The sequence below is a fragment of the Lethenteron reissneri genome, unplaced genomic scaffold (assembly GCF_015708825.2).
Source record: "Lethenteron reissneri isolate LAM-NWPU_2019-01 unplaced genomic scaffold, ASM1570882v1 scaffold_115, whole genome shotgun sequence".
NCBI classification, from domain to species: domain Eukaryota; kingdom Metazoa; phylum Chordata; class Hyperoartia; order Petromyzontiformes; family Petromyzontidae; genus Lethenteron; species Lethenteron reissneri.
In genome coordinates, this window is record NW_026890838.1 from 467300 (window position 1) to 488457 (window position 21158).

Genomic DNA, 21158 nt, shown 5'->3' on the forward strand with positions numbered 1-21158 from the left:
AGGAGGGGGAGAGGCGCTTTCTTCTCATTTTTTTTTTCTTGATTGTCACACACTCATTCTGATGGTTAACAAATAATTTCTTGTACAATTGTATTTTTTTTTGACAGCCGGGTCGGCTGGAGGCTACGTAGAGGGGGGTAATGTAGTGACATAAGAAGGGAGGGGCTGCTGTAGGCTCTGGGTTCCCAGGTGGGTCCAGACGCGTAAGCCTCTGGGCGCCAGGCACTGGGTTCCCAGGGGGTCCAGACGCTTTTAAGCCTTTGGGCGCCAGGCGTTGGGTTCCCAGGCGCTTAAGCCTTTTTTGCGCCGCCAACGGGGGGGGGGGGGGCTGTGTGTGCTCTGTGGGATGTCTGGTGGCGCACACGGCCCCACCCCTCATCGGACCAGGCATAAAAGGAGAGCTCCCTGGACGATCGGGGCCCAGTTGTAACTCAAGACGCAAGACCCACGACCAGCCATCTGAAGACCCTGGGATGCTGTGAGAGCCAGCGCTGGGACTCTGGAACTCCCGACGCTACGACCTTGTGAGGGCGAGCGTAGCCAGAGTAGAGTATCTAGAGTATCTAAGCTGCGTAGCTAGGCTGTGTACCTAGGCTGTAACAGAGTATCAGGACTGTTGGAGTGTTGTATTGTAATAAAGAAGTTACATCTACAAGTGTCTCCGGAATCCGTTACATATCTGTACCTTATGGTAATTCCTCGGGTACAGCCATTGAAGGCTTCACGAACTACATGGTCAAAAGATATGTTAAATATTGTGTAGCCAGAGGACATCACTGTGCACACCCCAAGGTGTAGAGCAGGGGTCCTCAAACTACGGCCCGCGGGCTACATGCGGCACGCCGAGGACATTTATCCGGCCCGCCGGGTGTTTTTGCCGCCGCTGCCTGTTACTTTTTTTCTACATGAGAAGGACGGTCATTGGTGGAAGAGGGAGAGGGGGCGGCCGCCGCCGATTGGCTGGCCGGCTGAAGCGCTGGATCATGGGAATTGTAGTCTGGCTGCAATCAAGCTTCAGGCGGTGGGAGGAACCGAACAGCGCAGCCGGACTACTACTCCCACCTCCCAGGACTCAGAGGAAGCCAGGGGATGTGGGAGGGGCCGGCTGCGCGGTGACTTGTGGGCAGTGAAAGCCGGAAGCTGGTTCGTGGGAGAGAGAGCGCGGGAGACGTGACAGACTGAGCATCACGGTGCAGCCACAGTCTTTTAGAGCAGAGGCAGCTTGGAGGAAGTTGGCAGCATCATTACCCCCTGAACTGAAGAGGTGAGACAGATGACACCCACATCCCATGGTCACTAATTGGGCTGCGCTTGTGAGCACTAATTGGGCTGCGCTGGTGAGCACTAATTGGGCTGCGCTGGTGAGCACTCATTGGATTGCGGTGGTGGGCACTGATTGGGCTGCAGCGGTGGGCACTGATTGAGCTGCGGCGGTGGGCACTCATTGGGCTGCGCTGGTGAATGGTTCAATGGGCCAATTGACTGGACTTGCCCCCCAGGCCTAAGGCTGCCAGCCCTCCCCTGGCAGCGCTTGACTGGCTCTCCCTCCCTCAGCTCCCTCACTTGCCCCTCGGCTCCACTCCCAGTGATATTCCTGTGTGCTGGGGATGTAGATCCCCAGCACACAGGGATGTAGATCCCCAGCACACGCACCGCTGAGTAAATGATAGAGGGGTAATAACAGAGTGATCTCTGATCTCTGGTCGGGCTGCCTGCTGTTTTCACGTGCTGGTCAGTGATTGACAGCCGAGGAGTAGGAAACCCAATTTAAATGACAGTAAGTGCATTTATATTCTGGTTGCTATTCAGTAGTATGAGGTTATATGTTGTATGTTGTGTAAGCCCCGGTTCATACTGTTGCGATCTCTGAGCAGTGCGAGTTCAGCCATATGCTTGTGTAGGGGTGTTAAAGAGAGGGCCCGTTATACATGGCAGCCTATGGAAAACAAACACAGTGGGCGGGGCTACGTAAGTGCACGAGCAAGTGCCCTCTACGACGTCCGAGCCAGACACCCTGGGGGGGGCTGGTTCGAACGTTATGATCCCCCGGGGCCCCACCCCTCAGGGAGGGGTTGGGTATAAAAGGGGATGTTTCAAAGGGCTCGGCAGTTATGTTTAAGCTAAGGGAAGAAGATTGAAGACGTCTTAGATAGAGCCCTGGACTCCCCTGGTTCGATGTCCTTTTCAGGGCCGGACAGGATTGAGCCAGCGGCGTGGTCCCGGAAGCCAGAGCCGGTGCTCTTGTAAGAGCTGGTCTGGAACTCCGGGTACCGGGCCCGACTTACCAGTGTCGGGCCAGTTAGCCTCCCCTAGCCCATTAGTGGAGGATTCGGGGCTAGGACAGAGTTAGCTAGGGGTGTATCCCGAGTTATACGGGTGAGGGGGCCGATACCCCCTCGAGTGTGTATATGCCCACTGTCATATTGTGAATAAACATACGTGTGCCTCAACCTCGGCGTCAAGCATCCTCACCGGTACTTCAACTGGTGTCAGAAGTAATTCGAAAATGGACACGCGGAAAACAGCGCGGGCCAAAGTACCGCAGGAGGAAGACACTGCCGAGATCGTCGAGCCCGAGACGGCTTCACAAGACAAGGTGCAGCCGGGGCCTGACGCCTCCTTACCGGGGCATCGAAATGAAGAGGGGCCGCAGCCAGACGCGTTACGGCTGGCTCACGGGAGGCTGGCGGAGCTGCTGTATGCCGCTGCCGCCACGCTGGAGACCATCACGCGACTAGGGGCCGGTGATCCAACACGGGGCGAGGCGAGCCGACGACCAGGGCGCCTTCCCGCCATTTCGGAGCAGTCCGAATTTGAAATTCCCGCCATCGACGCTACAGCTGTTCGGGGCGTGGCCAGCCTAGACATCCGCTCCGACATCGCCGTCGCTGAAGCTGCAACGTCATCACAAGCGCGACAGGCGATCCCATCAGCCGTTCGCACCGACGCACAGCCGAGTGGTGGTGACATCAGCCTGCGGGAGTCCACAACGACCGCTGCGCTTCATCAGAGACTGCCCCCGCTGAAGGAGTTCATCGGCGCGGAGGGGGACTGGGCCGGGTTTCGCCGACGTTTCCTCGCCCATCAGGAGATGGCGAAATGGTCCGATGAGGAGGCTCTCTGCGCGCTGCTGGCGCTCCTCGACGGCGAAGCGCTCGCCGCCCTCACATCGGCGCCGAGAGAGAAGCGGTCTACGTTACCGATGGCACTACAGCTGCTGGGCGGGGTCTATGGACCATCGGCTGAATGCCGACAGCAATTTTACGACCGCAAGCGGGGTGAGAAGGAGTCGCCCCTAGCATATCGGACGAGCCTCCTGGCGATGGCTAAGTCGGCCTTCCCTCGTATGGACGACGACGGCGTGGACGCGATGGTCACGGAGAAGATCCTCCTCCTGGCAGACGACCTTGACATCGCGGTCGTCGCCCGGGAGGACGAGGAGATGACATCGCTCCAGGCGGCGCGGCTCCTCCACGCCAACCTCCTGTCACTGCGGCGGAAAGCCAGCAGGGCATCGGCGGGGCGTGCGGTGGCTGCAGCCACCATTCCGACGGAGGAGCTCTACGCCGTCGACCACCGACCGCAACAGGCGACAGGAGCACGGTCGGGCCGGGACGGGCCGGGCCGTTTCAACCGTCCGTCTCCTCCAACGGCGCTCCCACGGTGTTTCAACTGCGGCGTCCAGGGCCACGTCGCCTCGGGGTGCCGCGCTCCTCGACAGCGCGGGACGACACCTCAACGGGACGACGGGCCTCATCACAAGCTCCACCATCATAACCCGGCGAGTCGCGGCACCCCACATGTTTGGCCCACGCACACACCCGTCACGCACTCAAACACCGCAACGAGAGGGGGGCCGATATCGCGCACCATCGCACCATCACGCACCACCCCGGGTACTCATATCGAACCCGACCAGTGGTCCGTGCTGGCCGATCGTGTGGTAGCCGCATCGTCGGGGTCGTCGGCCGTTGTGGGGCACATCGACGGGGTTGAAGTGCGCATCCTGGTCGATACGGGAGCATCGGCGACCATTATTTCGGAGTTGATTTACAATATTCTCCCTGTCCGGAGTCGTCCTTTGATGCCTGTTAACGTACCATTCTATGCGGCTAACGGGGGCTCACTTGGCATCATCGGACAAATTCGTGCCCAAATTTGTATTGGGGAAATTAAATTGTCTGGGCCGATTTTTGTTTCCTCCTCGCTGGCGGTTCCGTGCCTGCTGGGGACGGACTTCCTGGCCAAAATGCCGATTAGGATATTGATCGACCAGGGATGTATTGAGCTCCCGTCGGGCAGACGCATGGCGTTTCTGCCATCGCCTGTTACGACTCGGACGGCGTTCGCGACGGTGCCGGCATTCGTAGAGAGAACGGTGCGCGTCCCTCCGGGGGCGCAAATGTTGATTCCCTTGAAACTTCGGCGGCCCTTCGCTAAGGGTGTTGGGGCCCAAGGGGTTCTGCTGGGGCCGTCTAGGGCCGGGGTTAGTGGACCTCATTTACTTCCGGCCCAGACCATAGTAAGAGGGGACGGTGAACCCTTCATCGCGGTCCTCAATGTGGGCTCGCAGACGGTGGTGGTCCCACAGGGGACCGTGCTTGCTCACGCAACGCCGGTGCCATGTGAGGAACCCGTCGCAAATCACGTCAGCGTTGTCCCTGCGCCGCGACCGCATTCGGACAGCGATGAAGGGTGGCTCGAGGCGCTTTGTGCGAGATCGACGGACCTGTCAGATTCAGAGCGTCAACAACTTAAAACACTACTGCGGGAATTTTCCGACGTTTTTAGTCGGAATAAATACGATTTGGGTTGTACTCACCTGCTGCGTCACCATATTGACACGGGTGACAGCGCGCCAATTCGCCAAAATCCGTTTCGGTTGAGTCCCGCCGAAAAGGACCATGTCAAATCGGCTGTTGATGACATGTTGGCCGCCGACATCATTTCTCCTTCCACCAGCCCTTGGGGAGCGCCGATCGTCCTGGTTAAAAATCAGGACGGTTCGTTGCAGTTTTGCGTTGATTTCCGGCGTCTTAACAAAATTTCGGTTGCCGTCGCATACCCGCTCCCTCGGATGGATGAATCGCTGGACGCCTTGGCGGGAGCGCGATTCTTTTCCACACTGGATTTGCTTTCGGGATTCTGGCAGCTTCCTCTGGACGATGATTCAAAGCCTAAAACTGCTTTCCGTACACCGCACGGCCTGTTCCAATTCAACCGGTTGCTGATGGGCTTACACTCAGCGCCGGCAACTTTCCAGCGTTTGATGGAATTGGTTTTGGCTGGATTGCAATGGGAGTCGTGCCTCATTTATTTGGATGACGTTATCGTCTTTAGTAAAACTTTTGACGAACATCTCCAGAGGTTGCGGGCGGTTTTCCTAAAGATGCGGGCTGCTAATTTGAAATTCAAGCCCCAAAAATGCCATTTGTTGCGCGATTCGGTGCGTTATTTGGGGCACATCGTGGGACGCTCAGGTATTGCTACCGATCCCGCCAAAACGCAGTGTGTCAGCTCCTGGCCGACTCCCACCTCGGTGGGAGAGGTCAGGAGTTTCATTGGGTTCGCGTCGTATTACCGACGGTTCGTCGCTGATTTTGCGACAATTGCAAAACCCCTGCACGCTTTAACATCTAAAGGGGTTCGGTTCCACTGGGGTCAAGAGGAGGAGGCTGCTTTCTGCTCCCTTCGGGACGCCCTGGTAAAAACCCCTCCCTTGATTTACCCAGATTTTTCTAAGCCCTTTTTGCTCGACACCGATGCGAGCAACACGGGTATTGGGGGTGTGCTTTCCCAGGTGGTTGATGGCGTGGAACGGGTGGTCGCGTACGGTAGTCGGGTGTTGTCTCCTGCGGAGCAAAGATATTGTGTCACCCGTAGGGAACTGTTGGCAATTGTCTATTTCATCCAACAGTATCGCCCATATCTGTACGGTCGGCATTTCACCGTCCGCACAGATCATGCGGCACTACAGTACGCCCTGCGAGTTCAACAACCATCGGGACAGTTGTCTCGATGGTTGGAGGTTCTCCAGGACTTTGATTTTGAAACCACCTACCGTAAGGGCGTTCGCCATACGAATGCGGACGCTCTGTCGCGCATGCCAACCACCTCCGAATGTGCATGCCTCCTGGGGTCGGGACGTTGCAGGCCTTCAGGGGACGACGACGAACCATTGGTTACTAATTCGATCGAACAACAGGGAAGAGATTCCCTGTTGGGGTTGCCCGTCACTGAATGGGGGCGCCTCCAAATGGAGGATACCTCCCTCCTCGGGTGGCGTCGTCGCGTCGGGGGTGCTGGGCGGGTGAAGGGGGATTCGGATGCATGGGAAATGGTGCAAGGTCTGCTGATGCATTGGGACGGCAAATCCCAGCGACATCGGCTGGTGGTCCCTTCTGAGTTGCGAGGCAAGGTGGTGTGGGCCGCGCATGAGCGCCTATTACACCTGGGGACCCAAAAGACTCTTGCACTGCTACAACTTGATTTTTTTTGGCCTGGTATGACGAGGGATGTTGGGGATCTATTGGGATCATGCCCTCGGTGTGCGCAACGGAAACCGCCGGCGCGGGAGTCTAACCCGCCCTTGCAATCGATCAAAGTATCCAGAATAAATGAGCTTGTCGCGCTGGACATTTTGGGCCCATTTCCCGCCACCCCCAGGGGCAATAGGTATTTGTTGACAGGTGTCGAGTATTTTACGCGCTGGCCTATGGCCTGGCCCCTTGCCAACCAGTCGGCAGCAGCCATCGTGGAGGCCTTTGTTCAGGGATACGTCCTGGACAAAGGTGCTCCGGAGCGGCTGCTGACCGACCAGGGCAGAAATTTTTCCGGTAAATTACTCAAACAAGTCTTGGACCTCTTAGGCACGAAGAAAATTCGTACCTCCCCGTATCACCCGCAAACTGACGGAATGGTCGAGCGCCTGCATCGCACCATTACGTCAATGATGTCACAGCAGGTCTCGGACTCGCAGACTGACTGGGACCTGCATATTCAAGGGGTCTTGGCAGCATACCGGATGGCACCCCATGCAGCTACGGGATTTTCCCCCTTTTACCTCATGTACGGTCGCGAACCCGACCCGCCTGTTCGCGCCCAGCTGCAGATCCCCGACCCGCAAGGGAAAACTAAATTGGCTGACCACGTCAAATTTAATCTGGCCAAATTAACAGAGGCGCGGGATGCTGCTATGCTAAACTCGGACCTCCGTCAAAAGGCGAATGAGCGCCTCAGGCTGGGTCGGGCGCACGTAATACACTGGAAGCCGGGGGACAAGGCATGATTGCACTGTCCCCAAGTGCCCCTGGCTACCTCCCCTAAGCTGGCGCGGCCGTGGCGGGGCCCTGTGGAGGTGGTCGAAGTTTTGCGACCACAGTGCGTGCGCATTAAATGGGGGAAGCGGCGATGGTTCGTGCACCCCTCTAGGTTAAAACCCTTCGTTGCGGTACACAAACCCACTTCACACATGCGTGGCCAAACGTGTGGGGGGTCGACCGACTCACTGGGTCCGTCTCCGTCGTTCTCACCTAATGCCTTGCCGGCCGTGCCACCTCCAGGTGCATCAGGACTGACGGGCTCACGCCCGACCACCCCTCCTGGGGATACCGACGGTCGCGCGGCATCGGATGAGGTCTCACTCCGGGACGGACAATTGCCACCTTACGGTCCGCCACCCGGGGTTACCCCGTGTGAGGGGCCCGCTGCAAGGACGCGCGCAAAAATGCACAGACTGTTATGAGGCCGGAAGAAATGTACATACGTTGTGTTCATTGTGTGTTGTGTGGGTGGTGTGTTCCCTGCCCATTGAAATGTACATACGTTGGGTTCACCTGGTGTTGTGTGTATGGTGGGTTCCCTGCAAATTGTATATAGGTTGTTTTTTTTACGGAATTCGTATTTATTCAAGGGGGAGTGCGTCGGGTTGTTTTCTCTTCTTGCTGTTGCATTTTGTTGTGTTCTTGTTGCTGTTCTTGTTATTGTTGAAAAATAGTGAGGCACACGCGCGGTCAAGGTGTAAATGCACTTTTATTGTCATTTTTGTATGTTGGCAGCCGGGACGGCTGCAAGCTATGCGGGGGGGGGGGGGTGATGTAGGGGTGTTAAAGAGAGGGCCCGTTATGCATGGCAGCCTATGGAAAACAAACACAGTGGGCGGGGCTACGTAAGTGCACGAGCAAGTGCCCTCTACGACGTCCGAGCCAGACACCCTGGGGGGGGCTGGTTCGAACGTTATGATCCCCCGGGGCCCCACCCCTCAGGGAGGGGTTGGGTATAAAAGGGGATGTTTCAAAGGGCTCGGCAGTTATGTTTAAGCTAAGGGAAGAAGATTGAAGACGTCTTAGATAGAGCCCTGGACTCCCCTGGTTCGATGTCCTTTTCAGGGCCGGACAGGATTGAGCCAGCGGCGTGGTCCCGGAAGCCAGAGCCGGTGCTCTTGTAAGAGCTGGTCTGGAACTCCGGGTACCGGGCCCGACTTACCAGTGTCGGGCCAGTTAGCCTCCCCTAGCCCATTAGTGGAGGATTCGGGGCTAGGACAGAGTTAGCTAGGGGTGTATCCCGAGTTATACGGGTGAGGGGGCCGATACCCCCTCGAGTGTGTATATGCCCACTGTCATATTGTGAATAAACATACGTGTGCCTCAACCTCGGCGTCAAGCATCCTCACCGGTACTTCACTTGTATGGCTGAACTTGCATTAGATTCGGAAGAAAAAAGGCACATGTGCCTTCTTTTTTTCCTGAAGTGGAATCGGATCGCATGGGTCTTCTCCCCCATGCGATCAGATTCCTATGCGAGTTCGCAGATCGCACTGCGATCTGTGAACAAAACTGCAGGTGTAATTAACTTTTTAATGGCACCCGCACCAGTGTGAGCATGGGGTAAAAGCGGAGTTCCCCCAATCAGACTGCATTGATGGGCAGTGCAGTATGTATGTCTCTGTGTGGGCAAAGTTATTGCTAGTATATTGTTTTTGTAGCACTGTATATATATTGGTATTTTACTAATAGCAATTTGACTCCCTAGGAAACAATGATGTCAAGAAAGATAAAAATTGACTCGGGAGTGTAGGATATTCAAAGAACAGTGGACTTATGATTACTTTTTCATGCAGTACAAGGAAAGAGCTGTGTGTCTGATATGCCAGAATATAGTGTCTGTGTTCAAAGAATACAATTTACGTCGACACTATGAAACTCAACGTAAAGATAAATATTATTGGTCGGAGAAGTGAGAAAAGATAAAATATTAAAACTGAAAAATACATTAACTCAGCAAAATACTTTTGTGAAGCAGAAGCAGCTAAATATTTCATCACTGCGAGCAAGTTTTCAAGTTGCCAAGCTAATAGCGTGCACTGGCAGACCATTCGTGGAGGGAGAATTTGTTAAAGAATGCCTTCTTTCTGTTGCCAAAGAGATGTGTCCAGAGAAGGCCGATTTATTTAGTACAGTGAGTCTTTCAGGACCTACAATTACACAGGGGATTGAAGAAATGGGAGACAATTTGCATCAGCATTTGCAAAACTCCACAAAAAAACTTTCCTATTTTTCCTTGGCACTCGACGAAAGCAATGATGTTCGTGATTCTGCACAACTTCTAATTTTTATTCGTGGGACGAATGACTATTTCGAAGTCACAGAAGAGCTTGCTGCACTGCAAAGCATCAAAGGAACAACTACAGGAGAGGATATCTATGAAAAGGTTTGCCAAACTGTGAATGGTTTGGAGCTGAACTGGGCTAAACTAGCTAGTGTGACAAATGATGGTGCTCCTAGCATGGTGGGGTCTAAGAAAGGAGTAATTGCTCGCATTAACCAAGAGATGGACAAACATAACCATTCTCATCCAATAGCCATACACTGCCTCATCCACCAACAAGCGCTGTGTAGTAAATCACTGAAGTGGGACTCTGTTATGAAAATTGTCGTATCTTGTGTTAACTTCATTAGAGCTCATGCACTAAACCACAGACAATTTCAGGAAATTCTGTCAGAGCTAAATGTTGACTATGAAGATGTTCTGTACCACACAGAAGTCCGTTGGCTGAGTCGAGGGAGAGTTTTGAAACGTTTCTATGACTTCCACAGATTACAGCTTTTCTGCTTTCAAAAAACAAAGAAGTACCAGAGCTCAATGATGCAGAATGGAAATGGCACCTTGCCTTTCTGACAGATGTAACAGAGCTACTCAACAGTTTCAATGTGCAACTTCAAGGAAAGGGGAAGCTCATCTGTGATATGCAATCACATGTCAAAGCATTTGAAGTAAAATTAGGCCTCCTCATCAAACAAGTGAAGGAGGAAAACTTCTGCCATCTCCCCACAACTCAAAATCTGTTAGCGGAAAAACCATTGGTTGCATTCCCAAACAAAACATGTTTGGATTCACTGCCAAAGGGGTCAAATTCCGCTGGGGAGAGTTAGAACAGGCATCTTTCAATGCCGTCCGAAAAGCACTGGTCGATGCTCCTACCCTGTCTTATCCAGATTTTACGCCAGCAACACCGGAATTGGAGGGGTGCTGTCGCAAATTGTCAATGGAGTGGAGCGCGTCGTCGCCTATGGCAGCAGGGTGCTGTCGCCCGCGGAGCAACGTTACTGCGTGACGCGCCGCGAATTGCTTGCTATCGTTTTTTTCAAAAAGCAGTACAGGCCATACGTGTATGGCAGGCATTTCACAGTACGCTCCGACCACGCGGCGCTACAATACGCCTTGCGAGTGGACCAACCATCTGGACAGCTCTCGCGTTGGCTCCAGATCCTCCAGGACTTTGCGTTCACTGTTATTTACCGCAAGGGGATTCAACACGGGAACGCCGACGGGTTGTCGCGACTGCCGAACAATGGGCGCTGTGCTTGTTTTTTGGGTGCGGGGCGTTGTAGGCAGCCTGACGGAGTACCGCCCCCATCCCTTGCGGCCGCGGCCGGGGATGGGGTCGGGGACCACGGGGCTCCCTCCACGCAAGTTCCGCAGGACGCATTGCTGGGCCTCGGGTTGGACGACTGGGGACGTCTTCAGATGGAAGACGTCTCCCTCCTCAAATTGAGACGCAGCGCTAAGGATGCCGAGGGTCACAGGGGGCAGGGGGACCCCGTATCATATGTCATCCGGGAAGGCGTCCTCATGCATTGGGATGGGGGGTCCCAATCCCACACATTGGTGGTGCCCACCTCCCTGCGGGGGCGACTTGTGTGGGAAACCCACAGTCGCCTCTTGCACTTGGGTGTTCAGAAAACACTAGCTAAAATCCAATTGGAATTTTTCTGGCCGGGCATGGCAAACGATGTGGCTGACCTTGTGCAAGGTTGCACAGAATGTGCACGGCGGAAACCACTTGCTAGGCCGTCCTGCCCGCCGCTCCATCCATTAAAGTTTCCCGGGTCAATGAGATCGTCACATTGGATATTTTGGGTCCGTTTCCCGCTACTCCTCGGGGTAGTAAGTACCTTTTGGTTGGGGTCGAATATTTTACCCGATGGGCCATGGCCTGGCCACTCCCCAACCAGTCTGCAGCAGCCATTACGGAGGCCTTTTTCCAGGGCTACGTCCTGGACAAGGGTGCTCCCGAACGCCTGCTGACCGACCAAGGGAAAAATTTCTCTTCCACGCTGTTGCGGGATGTGTGCAACCTGCTAGGGACACACAAAATTCGCACCTCGCCATATCACCCCCAGACTGATGGTATGGTCGAGCGATTACATAGGACACTTACCTCCATGCTAAGCCACCAGGTGTCTGAGTCACAGACTGATTGGGATCTCCACATACCTGGTGTCTTGGCCGCCTATAGAATGGCGCCCCATGCTGCCACGGGGTACTCGCCATTCTATCTTATGTATGGTAGGGAGGTTTGCCCCCCAATCGACGTACAATTGCAGATTAAACAGCCCGCACCTAAGGCTAAGATTGCCGACCACATCCGTGCTAATGTGCGTCGTCTCATGGATGCCCGGGAGGCTGCTCAAAATAACTCAGAAGCCCGTCAGCTTGCCAACGAGCGGTTGCGGAATCTCCGCACATCCCGCCACGTTTGGGTGGAAGGGGACCGCGCCTGGCTCCACTGCCCGCAGGTACCATTGGCTACTTCCTCAAAACTGCTTAAGCCTTGGAGAGGCCCGGTTGTTATTATTCGCGTTCTCCGCCCGCAGTGTGTCAGGATCCAGCATGGCAAGCGACGTTGGTTCGTGCACCCGTCACGTCTAAAACCTTACATTCAACCCTACACACCTCCTTCACTTCTCCGGGGCCGAGAGCGCGACATGTCTGACGAGCCGCGCCGCGATGATGCTGCTTCTAACTCTCGGGCAGGTCCCGCTGTCCCGCCCTCAGGTGCCTTGGGAATGAAATCCGCCTCGGCCGACCAAGCGGGAACAAGCTTGCCCGCGGGATCAGCGACCCAGGACACAAGCGCAACAGCGGGTCGTCGGTCCCCTCCTGCCTCCGTCGCGACCGATGGACCTGCCACTCGGACTCGCTCAAAACTCAAACGATTTTCATGACCCCCGCCCACGAACTCTCGTCCCAACGCGACGCCACTCACCTTGCCATCATGTATAGTGGGCGATTTGGGCGTGCGTTCATCCTGCATATATGTGTTTATACGGTGTTGTTCTGCATCGGTGACCACAGGAGGGGGAGAGGCGCTTTCTTCTCATTTTTTTTTTCTTGATTGTCACACACTCATTCTGATGGTTAACAAATAATTTCTTGTACAATTGTATTTTTTTTTGACAGCCGGGTCGGCTGGAGGCTACGTAGAGGGGGGTAATGTAGTGACATAAGAAGGGAGGGGCTGCTGTAGGCTCTGGGTTCCCAGGTGGGTCCAGACGCGTAAGCCTCTGGGCGCCAGGCACTGGGTTCCCAGGGGGTCCAGACGCTTTTAAGCCTTTGGGCGCCAGGCGTTGGGTTCCCAGGCGCTTAAGCCTTTTTGGCGCCGCCAACGGGGGGGGGGGGGGCTGTGTGTGCTCTGTGGGATGTCTGGTGGCGCACACGGCCCCACCCCTCGTCGGACCAGGCATAAAAGGAGAGCTCCCTGGACGATCGGGGCCCAGTTGTAACTCAAGACGCAAGACCCACGACCAGCCATCTGAAGACCCTGGGATGCTGTGAGAGCCAGCGCTGGGACTCTGGAACTCCCGACGCTACGACCTTGTGAGGGCGAGCGTAGCCAGAGTAGAGTATCTAGAGTATCTAGGCTGCGTAGCTAGGCTGTGTACCTAGGCTGTAACAGAGTATCAGGACTGTTGGAGTGTTGTATTGTAATAAAGAAGTTACATCTACAAGTGTCTCCGGAATCCGTTACATATCTGTACCTTATGGTAATTCCTCGGGTACAGCCATTGAAGGCTTCACGAACTACATGGTCAAAAGATATGTTAAATATTGTGTAGCCAGAGGACATCACTGTGCACACCCCAAGGTGTAGAGCAGGGGTCCTCAAACTACGGCCCGCGGGCTACATGCGGCACGCCGAGGACATTTATCCGGCCCGCCGGGTGTTTTTTCCGCCGCTCGCCGCTGCCTGTTACTTTTTTTCTACATGAGAAGGACGGTCATTGGTGGAAGAGGGAGAGGGGGCGGCCGCCGCCGATTGGCTGGCCGGCTGAAGCGCTGGATCATGGGAATTGTAGTCTGGCTGCAATCAAGCTTCAGGCGGTGGGAGGAACCGAACAGCGCAGCCGGACTACTACTCCCACCTCCCAGGACTCAGAGGAAGCCAGGGGATGTGGGAGGGGCCGGCTGCGCGGTGACTTGTGGGCAGTGAAAGCCGGAAGCTGGTTCGTGGGAGAGAGAGCGCGGGAGACGTGACAGACTGAGCATCACGGCGCAGCCACAGTCTTTTAGAGCAGAGGCAGCTTGGAGGAAGTTGGCAGCATCATTACCCCCTGAACTGAAGAGGTGAGACAGATGACACCCACATCCCATGGTCACTAATTGGGCTGCGCTTGTGAGCACTAATTGGGCTGCGCTGGTGAGCACTCATTGGATTGCGGTGGTGGGCACTGATTGGGCTGCAGCGGTGGGCACTGATTGAGCTGCGGCGGTGGGCACTCATTGGGCTGCGCTGGTGAATGGTTCAATGGGCCAATTGACTGGACTTGCCCCCCAGGCCTAAGGCTGCCAGCCCTCCCCTGGCAGCGCTTGACTGGCTCTCCCTCAGCTCCCTCACTTGCCCCTCGGCTCCACTCCCAGTGATATTCCTGTGTGCTGGGGATGTAGATCCCCAGCACACAGGGATGTAGATCCCCAGCACACGCACCGCTAATAAATGATATAGGGGTAATAACAGAGTGATCTCTGATCTCTGGTCGGGCTGCCTGCTGTTTTCCCGTGCTGGTCAGTGATTGACAGCCGAGGAGTAGGAAACCCAATTTAAATGACAGTAAGTGCATTTATATTCTGGTTGCTATTCAGTAGTATGAGGTTATATGTTGTATGTTGTGTAAGCCCCGGTTCATACTGTTGCGATCTCTGAGCAGTGCGAGTTCAGCCATATGCTTGTATGGCTGAACTTGCATTAGATTCGGAAGAAAAAAGGCACATGCGCCTTCTTTTTTTCCTGCAGTGGAATCGGATCGCATGGGTCTTCTCCCCCATGCGATCAGATTCCTATGCGAGTTCGCAGATCGCACTGCGATCTGTGAACAAAACTGCAGGTGTAATTAACTTTTTAATGGCACCCGCACCAGTGTGAGCATGGGGTAAAAGCGGAGTTCCCCCAATCAGACTGCATTGATGGGCAGTGCAGTATGTATGTCTCTGTGTGGGCAAAGTTATTGCTAGTATATTGTTTTTGTAGCACTGTATATATATATTGGTATTTTACTAATAGCAATTTGACTGCCTAGGAAACAATGATGTCAAGAAAGATAAAAATTGACTCGGGAGTGTAGGATATTCAAAGAACAGTGGACTTATGATTACTTTTTCATGCAGTACAAGGAAAGAGCTGTGTGTCTGATATGCCAGAATATAGTGTCTGTGTTCAAAGAATACAATTTACGTCGACACTATGAAACTCAACGTAAAGATAAATATGATTGGTCGGAGAAGTGAGAAAAGATAAAATATTAAAACTGAAAAATACATTAACTCAGCAAAATACTTTTGTGAAGCAGAAGCAGCTAAATATTTCATCACTGCGAGCAAGTTTTCAAGTTGCCAAGCTAATAGCGTGCACTGGCAGACCATTCGTGGAGGGAGAATTTGTTAAAGAATGCCTTCTTTCTGTTGCCAAAGAGATGTGTCCAGAGAAGGCCGATTTATTTAGTACGGTGAGTCTTTCAGGACCTACAATTACACAGGGGATTGAAGAAATGGGAGACAATTTGCATCAGCATTTGCAAAACTCCACAAAAAAACTTTCCTATTTTTCCTTGGCACTCGACGAAAGCAATGATGTTCGTGATTCTGCAAAACTTCTAATTTTTATTCGTGGGACGAATGACTATTTCGAAGTCACAGAAGAGCTTGCTGCACTGCAAAGCATCAACGGAACACCTACAGGAGAGGATATCTATGAAAAGGTTTGCCAAACTGTGAATGGTTTGGAGCTGAACTGGGCTAAACTAGCTAGTGTGACAAATGATGGTGCTCCTAGCATGGTGGGGTCTAAGAAAGGAGTAATTGCTCGCATTAACCAAGAGATGGACAAACATAACCATTCTCATCCAATAGCCATACACTGCCTCATCCACCAACAAGCGCTGTGTAGTAAATCACTGAAGTGGGACTCTGTTATGAAAATTGTGGTATCTTGTGTTAACTTCATTAGAGCTCATGCACTAAACCACAGACAATTTCAGGAAATTCTGTCAAAGCTAAATGTTGACTATGAAGATGTTCTGTACCACACAGAAGTCCGTTGGCTGAGTCGAGGGAGAGTTTTGAAACGTTTCTATGACTTCCACAGATTACAGCTTTTCTGCTTTCAAAAAACAAAGAAGTACCAGAGCTCAATGATGCAGAATGGAAATGGCACCTTGCCTTTCTGACAGATGTAACAGAGCTACTCAACAGTTTCAATGTGCAACTTCAAGGAAAGGGGAAGCTCATCTGTGATATGCAATCACATGTCAAAGCATTTGAAGTAAAATTAGGCCTCCTCATCAAACAAGTGAAGGAGGAAAACTTCTGCCATCTCCCCACAACTCAAAATCTGTTAGCGGAAAAACCATTGGTTGCATTCCCAAACAAAACATGTTTGGATTCACTGGAAAAATTGCAAAAGGAGTTCCAATTTAGATTTAAAGAGCTTCATCTCCATGAACAGGACATACAGCTTTTCCGTAACCCATTTTCTATTGACATTGAAAATGTGGATACAATTTACCAAATGGAACTGGCTGAACTGCAGAATTGTGACTTTGAAAGACGCATTCAAGTCAAGCAGCCTTCATAATTTCTATGCATCTCTCCCCTCTGAGACATATTCTCATCTCAGGAACCATGCACTCAAAATGGCAACCATCTTTGGCAGCACTTATGTCTGTGAACAGACTTTTTCCAGAATGAAACATTTGAAATCTCCAACCAGATCTAGACTAACGGATGCACACTTGCATCACTTGTTACGACTAGCAGTGACAGATATAGAACCGGACATTGACCATCTCATTAGCCAAAAGCAGGCCCATAGTTCCCATTGAAATACTGGCAAGTTTGTTGATTTAACTTTACTTGTTCTTCATTTTAAATATTGTATTTGTTCCCGTTTTGTTTATTCACTTCAAAATAAGATATATGCAGTGTGCATAGGAATTTGTTCATAGTTTTTTTTAACTATAGTCCAGCCCTCCAACGGTCTGAGGGACAGTGAACTGGCCCCCTGTTTAAAAAGTTTGAGGACCCCTGGTCTACATTATAGACTGCCAGTACATTCACCCAGCTTAATAACTATTTGTACAGTCTATATTTAAAGAATCGATTCATGGCGTGCTCGGGTTTATTTTAATTTACTGAGTTTCATTTTCATTGCTATTTTATGTTTTAAAGTTTTCAGAAGTTTTTAAATGTATTTCCCCCCCGGGAAATGCTGGGTATATCGACTCTAACAAGAGTGGGGTGTCGAGGCCTAGTCCCGTGCAGAGCTTCTGGCCTCGCCTAGATTGCCCAGCCGGGCGAGGCTGGGGGCTGGGCCGCTACCTTCCACCCCCGCGCTAGAATAATATTCTAATCTCTATAATTTTATTATCTACCGACATTATAGTAATTGCACACATTGGGGTGGGAGGGGAGAGAGTAGAGGACGTGAAACTTTGATGTATTTACCGCAGCGTCGCGTGTAAATGTGCGCATATTTTTTAACGCGGGTGAGAAATGGCGTCCACCCTGCAGCAACTTTGTGCTGCCCGTTGCCAGGGGCAACCCTTGGTCAGCGTTTCGCGCATGCGCAATGGTGTGCTAAATAAATAAATAAAGAGAAATCGCACTAAATGGATAAACCGCTTTAAAGTTTAGGGACTAAAAAACGGAAATGCATATTCCCACCGCGGGGCTCGGGGCGTGCCTCCTGGCAAAACATTTCTCGGTAAACCCCACGGTCCGAGAGCCAAATCCCCCGCAAGCAAGTGTACGCAGACGGACAAAAAATGCCTTTTATAGGTTAGAAAGATATGCATGGACTTAGGAAAACACCACTCAGACTCTTCTGTGTTAAGCAACTTTAATCTAAAAAAAACACGTAACATTCTAATATGCGAACTCTTATGCTAAGAATGCCAACAAAGTACTCCTGGAGATGTCCTCCTCATTGATCTGTACATTTAACCCTCAAAAATTATTTTTGTCAAACTCGGTAATGGAACAATTGGCGCATTCTTCAGAGTAAGGTGATCATACACAGCGACAGGAAAAAGTTTTTTAATTAATGTGACAAAATTCATACGAACGGTAATAAAGAAACGTGCCTAAGCAAAGGTAGACCTCAATGAATTTGTTAGATTATGCAATTAACGTAATGCCTTGAAATAATGGTGTGCGGTAGTGTGCTTGCTTGTCTAACAAATGTTCATCAATTGGCTAAGGGCTTTAATACATTCGCGGGTAAGATTCTGTGATGAAAATAAAGCTTTTAACACAATTGTCTCCCTGTGTGTGTATTCGGTTTGGGCAGCGTTCCCCACAATCCCATAACGGGTTGGAAGTGTTCAAGAAAATTTGCATCAGACTTGCAGTCTCTGTCAAAAAGGGGCGCTGTGGCCTTTGAAGTCGTGACCTATTGTGCAGGAGTGTGCTTGCTGTCACCATGTATGCTGTCCTCTCATCACGAGTTGGAAGTAAATTTTTTTATTCACCTCTTATAGCTTGGTACCGTTACCACTTTCCGCAGTTTTGACTCTGCAAGTGACTCGAAGTACGTTTAGAGCAACATTCACTGCACTCACGTCGCTGTTTGGAATTCTTGCATGGTATTTGATATATTAGGGGAAGACGCCCCCCTGCATACATAATTTACTGCTACCATGTGCTGTTAGCTACTGGAAGACGAAGGCGTTTGGTGAGACTCTGATCCCGTGGAATACATTATCTTGTTCGTGAGATTGACATATTTCACATTGTATCTCTTCTGAATGACCCTAGGTCTAATACTTTCACAATTATTATTTGGTTCATGCTTAACCAAGATATGGTATACCGTAGTTGTTACCGAGTATATTCCGAGGGTTTTATTAACCTTTGTTCCCCGTCTATATCGCCAGGGATCTGTGCTTCTTATTCTCAAGTATATTTTGATATCCTGAGGTTGAACATATAGCTAAGCTTCGAACTTCACTGTTGTATTTTTAAAAACCCAGTCAGCTCATGATGATTAACTGCCCTTGGGTGGATTTCAAAGTCCAAGGGAGGTTCGTGACCCCTGCTGTTTCCATCTTATGGTTTGCCATTTTTTTAATTAAATTGTATTACTTTACAAGCAGGCTTGTGAGTTATTATCCTCCACCGGTCTGGTGGCAAGGTAGGAGGCAGGGGGGGCGACTCACCCTTTCTGTGCCCCAGCGCTACATCCCGATCAAAATTATTACCAAAAAAGGCAGAATCACTTAATAATTTTTTTTGGAAAAGGCATATGCACAACATGCTCTTCGAGTGTTTGTGATGAGATATGATACAAAACTCCGAGCTGCTGAGGCGATTAAACAAGCATCATTATAATATTATAACATTATGAGTGCTTGGGAGCGTATTGGCTCTGGCTCCTGGTTAGAGATCTACCCAACCCACAGGTCTGCAAATACTGGCCCCTCTTACTCGGCAGGCTGAACCTACGAATTGAGTGTGCAACTTCACTTTAATGTAATTAAAGGCCTGTGACAAAGGTGAATCTACTGGGGCTTCATTGTCTCAAGCTTACATATCTACCGGGTCTCCATTTGACTTTGTATTGTCTAAGAAGTCCACCCACACCTCCACTTCCACAAACTCCTGGGAGTTACTTCGCTCTGCCTCACAGTGAGAATTCTCCTCCTGCTTCACGTTGCCTCCATCGATGTGAAGGTCACATTTTGGAGTTGAATCTTCATCTTCACATTTTACCATCGTTTCTTCGCTCTTCACCATCACTTCTTCACATTTCACCTTTTCAAAATCCACCTTGACACATTTCATTGCGTCCAAGCTGGAATTAAATTTTGGTTCTTTTTTCAACAGGGATGGGCTCATTGCAGCACTTGGACTTACACAAGCCGATTTCAGACTCCACTCCTTGGGGATCTTGTGATGCCTGTGTGTTCTCTGGTGTCTTTGAAGATGTGATGACCGTGCAAATGCCTTCCCACACACAGTGCACTTGAAGGGTTTCTCCCTTGTGTGCTTTCTCTGGTAACTATGAAGATTAGATGACTTTGCAAATGCCTTCTCAAACATAGTGCACTTGCAGCGTTTCTCTCCTGTGTGTATTCTCTGGTGTATTTTAAAATTTGATGAATGTGCAAATGCGCTTCCACACACAGTGCACTTGAAGGGTTTCTCTCCGGTGTGTATTCTCTGGTGTTTTTTAAGATGTGATGACTCTGTAAATGCCTTCTCACACATAGTGCACTTGAAGGGTGTGTCTCCTGTGTGCGTTCTCTGGTGAATATGAAGATTTGATGGATTTGTAAATGCCTTCTCATACAGAGTGCACTTGAAGGGTTTCTCTCCTGTGTGCGTTCTCTGGTGGCTCCGAAGAGTTGATAACGTTGCAAATGCGCTTCCACACACAGTGCACTTGAAGGGGTTCTCTCCTGTGTGCGTTCTCAGGTGTGTTTTTAGATATGATGACTTTGTAAATGCCTTCTCACACATAGTGCACCTGAAGGGTTTCTCTCCTGTGTACATTCTCTGGTGTGTTTTTAGATGTGATGACTCTGTAAATGCCTTCTCACACAGAGTGCACTTGAAGGGTTTAGCTCCCGTGTGCATTCTCTGGTGGCTCTGAAGATTTGATAACATTGCAAATGCCTTCTCACACACAGTGCACTTGAAGGGTTTCTCTCCTGTGTGTATTCTCTGGTGTCTTTTAAGATTTGATGACTGTGCAAATGCGCTTCCACACACAGTGTACTTGAAGGGTTTCTCTCCTGTGTGCGTTCTCCGGTGTGTTTTAAGATGTGATAACTCTGTAAATGCCTTCTCACACATAGTGCACTTGAAGGGTTTTTCTCCGGTATGTATTCTCTGGTGTCTTTTAAGAAGTGATGAATCTGAAAATGCCTTCTCACACACAGTGCACCTGAAGGGTTTCTCTCCTGTGTGTGTTCTCTGGTGTTTTTTAAGATGTGATGACTCTGTAAATGCCTTCTCACACATAGTGCACTTGAAGGGTTTCTCCCCTGTGTGCGTTCTCTGGTGTGTTTTAAGATGTGATGACTCTGTAAATGCCTTCTCACACATAGTGCACTTGAAGGGTTTCTCTCCTGTGTGCGTTCTCTGGTGATTTTGAAGACTTGATGACTTTGCAAATGCCTTCTCACATACAGTGCACTTGAAGGGTTTCTCTCCTGTGTGTGTTCTCTGGTGGTCGTGAAGAATTGATGACTCTGTAAATGCCTTCTCACACACAGTGCACTTGAAGGGTTTCTCTCCCATGTGTGTTCTTTGGTGTTTTTTTAAGATATGATGACTTTGCAAATGCTTTATCGCACAAAGGGCATTTGAAGGGTTTCTCTCCC

General features: G+C 51.0%; 2 protein-coding genes across 2 annotated transcripts in view; one reads left to right on the top strand and one right to left on the bottom strand.

Annotated features, from left to right (window-relative positions):
• Positions 1 to 21158, top strand: part of LOC133361624 (zinc finger protein 664-like) — a 346361-nt gene that overhangs the window by 24199 nt on the left and 301004 nt on the right. The gene's annotated exons all lie outside the window — the stretch shown is intronic.
• Positions 17745 to 21158, bottom strand: part of LOC133361626 (zinc finger protein 271-like) — a 35475-nt gene continuing 32061 nt past the window's right edge. The window contains exon 2 of the mRNA XM_061580605.1: positions 17745 to 21036. Coding sequence (XP_061436589.1) covers positions 19357 to 21036 — 1680 coding nt within the window. The 3' untranslated portion in view covers positions 17745 to 19356. The remainder of the gene's footprint in view (positions 21037 to 21158) is intronic.